General features: G+C 36.8%; 1 protein-coding gene across 1 annotated transcript; it reads right to left on the bottom strand.

Moving 5' to 3' along the window:
- Positions 1–1,323: 1,323 nt before the first annotated feature.
- LOC110873670 (casein kinase 1-like protein HD16) lies at positions 1,324–6,091 on the bottom strand. The gene is made up of 16 exons (XM_022122661.2): positions 5,726–6,091; positions 4,731–4,862; positions 4,564–4,637; positions 4,399–4,468; positions 4,270–4,325; positions 4,107–4,178; positions 3,950–4,044; positions 3,783–3,849; positions 3,561–3,690; positions 3,239–3,457; positions 3,027–3,160; positions 2,778–2,952; positions 2,581–2,671; positions 2,336–2,493; positions 2,072–2,260; positions 1,324–1,640 (listed from the first exon to the last, which is right to left on the bottom strand). Exons 1-16 carry the CDS (start codon positions 5,891–5,893, stop codon positions 1,581–1,583), a joined length of 1,890 nt encoding a protein of 629 aa, XP_021978353.1. The 5' UTR covers positions 5,894–6,091; the 3' UTR covers positions 1,324–1,580.
- Positions 6,092–8,296: the final 2,205 nt, after the last annotated feature.

The raw sequence follows: 8,296 nt of genomic DNA, 5'->3' as shown, positions 1-8,296 counted from the left end.
TACTTTCATGATTTTTCTGTTTTTCTTTAAATTTCAAAAAAAAGAAATAAAAATCTTACTTGTATGGGTGGTTTTAATAACTTTTATATGGTGTTCATCATCTTTTACTTACGTGAGATATTTTCTTTATTTAACCTGTGTAAAACGTGCGTATAACCTAGAATCTTATATACGATAACAAAGCGTGAAGATAAGAGATGAGAATAAAATAGATTAGGGATGAAGGGAGGGGAGGAAATGATGATATGGCGTTGAGGTGACAACCATAAATAAAAAAATGAGAGGGTGGGATGGAGGGGTGAAACGAGATGGTATATGGCGCTAAGATGGGAATCATAATTCAATAATCAAAGAAGAGTATAAGAGGTGGCATAACCAGAGGTGCACAAAAAATCCGTATCCAGAATCTGACCCGAGAAAAAAAAAACCCGGTTTTTTTGTACCCGGGTATTTCATACCCGTAACCAAACCCAACCCTACCCATAGAGTATGGACAGGGTATACATTTTGAACTCAATACTCGTACCCGAAATTGTACCCAATTTGCACCTAAAACTGGTCATACAATATACCCGAACCCGGTTATAACCTATACTCGATAACAGTTTTTTTTAGTACCCGAACTTTTAAAGTATGTTTTTATGTTTACTTTGCAACACTTATAGTTAAGTCTAAAAACATTATAAAGCAAATAATTTGTTAGTGTGAATTTATTTTATTATAATTTTTTAATTATATTTTCAAATTACAAACCAAATATATCTTTAAACTAATATACTTTTACGTAAAATAATAATAATAATAAAAAAGAACTCAATTTTTAAAACTGGTTATTAATATCCTGACCCATACCTGCTTCCAATACCCAAACCTGAATACCTGAAGTAAGATTTTTCTCCTCAATACATACACTCAAACCCTACATGGTTTCTCTTTAACACCTGATTTTCCAATACCAAATCATACTCGAACCCGGTACAATAAAAACACGATTTGTGCACCTCTAAGCATAACATGAACCTTTTACCCATGTCTCCATTGAACCGCACTCTGTTTGTTCAGTAAGATCACCACTATCCCTGCCACACACCGAGACACCCCAGAAATCACCTAGCGTCTATCAGATTTATTCTTTTATTTTATTATTTTTTTTGTCAAAACCGATCTTAAACCAAACCAAAATAACTAGTGTTAAAACAACCCATTGTGACAATCCCAAGCATCCTTAAATCTGATTTTACTACACCTGTTGACTACTGAGACAACACAAATGAGGTCTTAACCCAGGATCAAGTGCAACACAACAGACAGGAAACAAATGCATGATAGAATAGCTAGTAGAACTCGATTCAAACATTATGTAAAGCATGTGCACAACCCTTCGATAAAATGACTATCGTTCAAAGGACATGTACCAGTTTGATTGGCAACTAAGAAGCATTATCTCAACGATTATAAAAACAAAGCCCAATTACGTTATGTTAGTACTACCACTATTTGGCAAATATAAATGGACCTCCGCTTGAAAGTAGTAGGCGGTTAATCGGTCGATATATATATATATATATGACTGTGACCGATCATGAGACTGTTCGGCCATAACACATAGAAGCAATATACAGATTCTTTGCCCATTTTTCCTGCAGTAGAAGACCACAAACAAACTTAAGAAATCAAGCATAGACATGTTCAAGGATGGGTTTTGACGAAAAGATCCAATCGACTAACTACGGCTTAGAAAAACGAAAACCAAACCAACCAGATTGAGCGGGTAGAAGCCAAACTGGTTGGTTTAAGGGTTCGGTTTTGGCAGATTGAACCAGTTTTTTTTTTTTTTTCAAAATCATTAGTTTGAAACTTTAAAATACCAAAGATGGTTCATCAAAACGAAGAAAAAAGGCTAAAGAGCCAGTTCGGTTTCCAAACTTTAAACCGAACTGTAAAACTGTCAAAACCAAAATGTATAAATCGTAAACCAGGGGTTTAGGCAGTTGGATCAGTTTCAAAGTTTATGAACACTGCTAAAACCATCAGACCGACACGACTGCCTGATGAGAAGGGGAAACCTGACCTTGACATGTGTACTAGGAAAAGCTGATGTCCGCAGAGTTTCCTGTGTTTCATCTGCGGGTTTTCTTCTTGGTACGCTAAGAACAAAAGCAGCTTGGTCCCACGTAGCTGCAGTTGCTGTTATCCGATACCCCGCATCCCATCTTTTATGAATCCCTTCACTTGGATACAAAAAGTCCAATTCCACAACCTGGAATAACATGGGCTTCGCTTAGATTAGAGATTTGCTCTACAACATAAATATTAGAAATGACCCGGTACCTACCTGTTCAGAGAATCCAGCACCACGGGACATAACAATGGCCCATTTATTTCCCGCAGTTGCCATAGCAGTCACATGGAATCCCTCTTTCCATTTTTTATTTATCCACTTGAACGGAAACGATTCACTGACTTTATACGACTGCTGAAGGTAAGGAGTACCTACATTTCAAAACAGGAACACGATGGAAAACTAGAAAATGGACACTGGAAGAAGCCTTTAAAAACCCAAAATGTAATTACGCTTACCCTTTGACATTACAACCAAGGAGCTCCCATTATTGGCACCGGCTATTGCACTGATATAATAGTTCTTATCCCACTGTTCCATAATCCAATCCTTTAATTAAAAAACAAACAGACAGACAAACAAACAAAACGCTTAGTTTAGTTGTCTCCCAATGTGTATAAATATCAGATCAAGAACAGGGGTTGAAGAACCGAACCTTATTAAGAAATAAGGGAGACAGTTGGTAAACTTGAGAGGTGTATCCAGTGCCTGCATCCATGATAAGAGCCCATAAGTTCGAGCAAGAAGCCACACTACTGATGAGTAACCCGTCTTCATTTCCTTTTTGTATATGTTGAGCAAGCCTCACTTCTGCCACATTATAGTGATACCTACAACACAACGAACGTACCCATGGTAACAGATGGCAATGATTATAAGAAAGAAAGAAATTTAAGTTTGATACCTCTGCTTCATGGGGCGACGAGCATTATATACGCTTATCCACTGAGTTGCAGGCATCCCCATGCGGATCTTCTTCTTTGGCTGTTCATCATCTTCTTGCTCCATTGTCAATCTTCCCCGCTTGTGTCCAATAAGCTAACACATGCATACGTCAAGACAGAAGAGTTGAGTTCCTAATACATTTCAGGTTCAAAGAAAAGACCATGTATGTACCTTCTGAGCACCGTCGGTGTTGATGGGTCTAATATCTGGATTCGGACCAACTATCCCATCGAAAAGGGAAACATATTTTGCATAATTAGGTTCCTCGTCAAACTTAAGATTAACAACATATTCAACAAAATTCCGGAATGGGGCAGGACAGAAGCTACATAGTGTCTCCGGAGAAGTTGCCATCTTCTTCTTGCTCACAAGGAACCCTTTATTTTCACCCTGCAGATTTTGAACCGCCATCTAAGAATACCAAATGGCTACAAATATGTATAAACAGACAGGTGCGCACACATAAAAAGACCATTCAAAGTTGAGAACCAACCTGGAATCCTTGCCATGGTAACCGACCGCGAAGAAGAAATACAAGCGTATAAGCAAGGGATTCCAAATCATCCCTCCGGCTTCCTGTCCTACCAAGATGGGCATGTACACTTGCATACCGCACAGTTCCCCTTCAATAATAATAATAATAATAATATCAATACACAAATAATTATCAAAAATTAATGATTGAATAAAATACAAAAAGATGTCACCAACATACCTAAACACATCCGGTCGCTGATCATATTCAACATGCAGTCCAGATGATGCATCTCGCCACCTGGTGGCTTCATATAATAAAACAAATGTTTTAGATTTTGTCTGCAACAATTTTTTAGAACTATATGCGATGTAAGAAAACCCAAAAAAAAACGATATACAATATACCTAAACCAAGATCAACAAGAAACAGCTTTTTCTCATCTGACGTTCCAGGAGGACCAAGCAAGAAATTCTCAGGTTTAACATCACCATGTACGTACCTGAAAATATAACATTATATACCATGTGTATCCATCGCAAACAAGTGTTAAATAAAGCCTACCCTCTGGAGTGGATTTTCTCTAATATGGAGATGGCTTCTATAGCTATGCATGCAACCATTTCAATCGACATCCTAAACATGAGAAATAAAGAAGCATTGCATCAGAAGACGGCAATTGGTTAATTGTTTGTGTGTACTTGAGTCATTATGAAATCGGATTTACGTGTGTGAGTTGTTATTCCAGACATCCCATAAGCTAGGTCCAAGCATATCCATGACCTTCAAACATTATTAACGTTAGCTACCATGATCCACTTGAGAAATAGAAAAACACAGTCGACTTAAGACATACCATTATGTAGTAATCACCCTGTCTGCCTTTGAAATGTACACGTGGCACACCATGACTTCCACCAAGAACACTAAAAATACCAGTCAAGAAAATTACTTTAGCTACCAATTGGCTATGGCAACAACGAGAACGTGAAAATGTACATAAAAAGATTGGTTGACTTACTTGTAAACTTGCCATTCATATGGCGGTCCATAGTTACATCCTTTGCTGCTACGGTGCTCAAACTTCAATGCAACCTATAATTCAGTTTGGATCATAGATGATAGGTTAGATGACATTCATTCATTCTTGCCACTAGCATAATGACAGCAAGCATGTGAATGTGATACCTCTACAGCTCCAGAACCAGTTCTTTCATGAGGAACTGGTGCATTAATACGGCGTCCCACATATACTTGTCCAAACCCCCCCTTTCCAAGTTTTCTCTCAATCTTATATGACGGGGAACCACCAACCTGAACCTGTTATAGTAGAAAACAAAGGTTGACAATCAGCATACAGAATGCAAAAGTGAGTAATAATCACAATCCTTGTAGAAAGCTTTCTTCACAAAAGAAAAGAATAACTTATGTGGCATCACAACAAAATATCATTCTGGGTTCACTACAAATCATATAGAGTGTCATTGGTTTGAAAGTAAGTGGGTTGCTGCTGGTGATGCTCCCCCTTCTTTTTGTTTCCTCCTGTTTTAATTTAAACAACCATTTACAAGCCAAATGCCAATAAAAGCTGCCTCCAAAGAGTGACACGATCCACCCTCCAACTCCAAAACTTTTGTATTCTAATCTAATCAACAGGTTAAGCATATCACACCAATATATGCAACACTTTTACCAGAGCAACAATTCCTACAGCACAATACAAGAAAGAATACAAAATGCTAGATAACATAATACACACAAAATTATACTTATCATCTCATCTCTAGGTACCATTATGAACTACCAGTACAGACACAAAAATGCTAAACTGAAAGTACTCAAGGGCATAAATTATAGAGACCATAAAGAACAAAGCTTCAAAAAAAAAAAAAAAAAAAAATTCACCGTTGTTCTCAAACCAAAAAATTCATCTTTGCCTGCCTCCTCACAAATAGTTAAACTTAAAACAACTGCTATATCAACAAGGCCTCTCATACTAGTGTCTAAAATCAGTATGAGGTAAAGTTTAAGAGATTAATCATTAAAATACAAAACGTAAATAGTATTTAAATACTAGTGACTGAAGCATCGGGGTATTGAATATTAGCAGAAATCCATCCATCCAATAATCATAATAGGTTATTAATAAAACAACAAGACTTTGAATTGTATGTATATAGTACCTTTTCTGGAAGTGGAGCGGTGGTAGGTTCATGATCTTGAGCAGCGAAAGCCTTATCGCCACTGGGGCCTGCGCTATCGTAGTCATCCATATTCTTCTTCTCCTCCTTTATCGATCTTACAGCATTCGTCTCCTCTTCTGGTCTTCCTCCGCTACGCAATTCACGCATTATCGATCATCCATCGATCAAAATTCAACAAAAAAACAAACCTAGGGTTTTTGCCTCTGAATTATTTGTAGAAGATGGCGTTTTGTGGCGGTGGAAATTTCCAGAACAAACAGAGCTGTGAACTTCAAATCCACACTCAGGGCATGTTTGGCTAAACGAACCAATTTATTGACTTATTAGCTTTAAAAAAAAAGCTATAGCTTTTTCAAAAGGTTATTAGCTTTTAAAGAAAAAGCTATAGCTTTTTTAAAAGGTTAATTAGGAGATATTGTGTTCGGCAAATTTAAAAGGACTTTTTAAAATAACCTTTTGCATAGGAGACAAAACTATTTTTGAGAAGTTAATTGTGATTTTTTGAGGATTTTAACTTTTCAAAAACCAAATTATCATATTACCCCTATTTTAACTTATTGACTTATAAAAGAATATCCCTTTTAGTCATTTTACATCAATAAGCTAAGGCAAACATTTTTTAAAAAACAATTTATTGACTTATTCGCTTTTCCCACCCTATAAGCTAATCCAAACACTTTTTTAAAAGGGTCCTAATAATAACACATGGAAAAACTTTTTTTCACATGGTGTATACGGGCCGTATACCCTTATACGGCCCGTATACACCATGTGAAAATAAGTTATCTGGTCGTATACAATGTATACAGTTATTGTATACGGGCCGTATAATCTTATACGGCCCGTATTCCTCAAAAATGGAATTTGTTTCAAAGTAAAAAAAGTCGGCTACAGGACGGAAGCTATCAACGCGGGGATGGGTATAGAAAATGTAAAATGAGATTTGTTTCAAAGTAAAAAAGTTTGCTTACTTCGGTATGTCAAAGGGGCAAGTTTACTTTAGATTCAGATTCACGAAGCAGATGTATTGATAACTTTCACTGTTTGTTTGTTTCAAGTTTTGATAATTTGTAATGATGTATTGATATGATTGATTGAATTAAATGCATGTGTGGACTCAAGATAAAGCTGTTGGTATGTGTTCATATCAGTGTTGTTTATTACCCTGTGTGAGCATTGGAAGCCCGACAAACAGTCTTGCAATTACTTCTTAGGGTAAAAAATGGTTAAAAAACGGTTATATCTTGGACATGGTTTAATCTCTTTAATCTATTAGAACGATCCTTGTTTTGTCACCTACATGCGTTTAATTCCCAAACATCATTACAAATTCCACGTTTACATTGTGTAGTTATTCGGAATGTTTCGGATCATCATAGAAGACGTGTCGGGTTCTTCTGCTAGTTATTTGGAATGACAATCAGATGACACATGATAAAAGCGTTTTTTTAGACAATCATATGAATCATGATAAAAGCGCTTCTTTAGACATTCAATCCAACAAATGATTCTTCCAGACGATAAAGGTAGATCATGGAAAGACGATAGATGCCGGTATGGAATTAGGTGGTTGTTTGATCGAAATAGAAGACGTGTCGGATTCTTCTGCTAGTCATATGATTGTCTAAAGAAGCAATTTTATCATGTGTCATATGATTGTCTAAAGAAGCGCTTTATCATGTGTCATCTGATTGTCATTCCGAATAACTAGCAGAAGACGTGTCGGGTTCTTCTGCTAGTTATTCGGAATGTTTCGAATCATCATAGAAGACGTGTCGGGTTCTTCTGCTAGTTATTCAGAATGTTTCGAACACGTTGGTATTTAAATACGAAGGGTTTAGTTAGAAGAATGATTGATGTTGAACCGGTTTTACCTCATGAAAAGGAAAGAAACAAATATTTTTATAGAAGCAGGATTCAATGTCACACCCCAACCGATGACGGAAACATCGGGGCGCGGCATTGAGCGAAACAGATTGTCCAGGAGTTTCCATAACAACTACGTTTACCAATTATTTAAGCATCACGTCCCATACCATGACATAACAAGTAGCATAGTTATTACAGACAATTCAAAGACAAATAATTATGTTTCGACAACTCAAATATAGATAAATTGTTTGTTTCTTTCTAGACTCTTCCTAACTTGATTCCACATTGCAAGCATCCTAGCAGCTAGCATCCTAACCACCTGTCACATACGTTAAAATACGGATCAATACACATAGTGTAAAGGTGAGCATACAAGTTTGATAATAGTAATAGAGTTCGAAATAGTTTACGCATAATCAACATGTAACATGTACAAAGTGAAGGCAAGTAGGTTATCGACAGAGAAATATGCACAGACGTGACTGCGAGTTGTAGAATGCGCAACACATATCCCCACTGGGACACGTGAAGTAAAGCCCTTAACAATCCCTGTCCACGACAGCTGCTGAGTCCAAACTATAGTACTATCGTTGCTAAGGTGTCAGGCAACAATCACTGTGTTAACATAACATACAAGCATTCATCGAATAACACATAACATGCGAGAGCGATTAGCGT

The sequence above is a fragment of the Helianthus annuus genome, chromosome 8 (assembly GCF_002127325.2).
Source record: "Helianthus annuus cultivar XRQ/B chromosome 8, HanXRQr2.0-SUNRISE, whole genome shotgun sequence".
Lineage (NCBI taxonomy): Eukaryota > Viridiplantae > Streptophyta > Magnoliopsida > Asterales > Asteraceae > Helianthus > Helianthus annuus.
The sequence above is the reverse complement of the archived record's forward strand: the minus strand, read 5'-3'. Positions and strand labels throughout refer to the sequence as shown.

Excerpts from the sequence above, each read along its gene's own strand:
- LOC110873670 (XM_022122661.2), bottom strand. The coding sequence starts at position 5,893 with ATGCGTGAATTGCGTAGCGGAGGAAGACCAGAAGAGGAGACGAATGCT. Across the intron at positions 4,469-4,563 it reads TATGAATGGCAAGTTTACAA|TGTTCTTGGTGGAAGTCATG; the intron begins GTAAGTCAACCA and ends TGGTATTTTTAG. Across the intron at positions 1,641-2,071 it reads TTCCTAGTACACATGTCAAG|GAAAAATGGGCAAAGAATCT; the intron begins GTCAGGTTTCCC and ends CTTCTACTGCAG.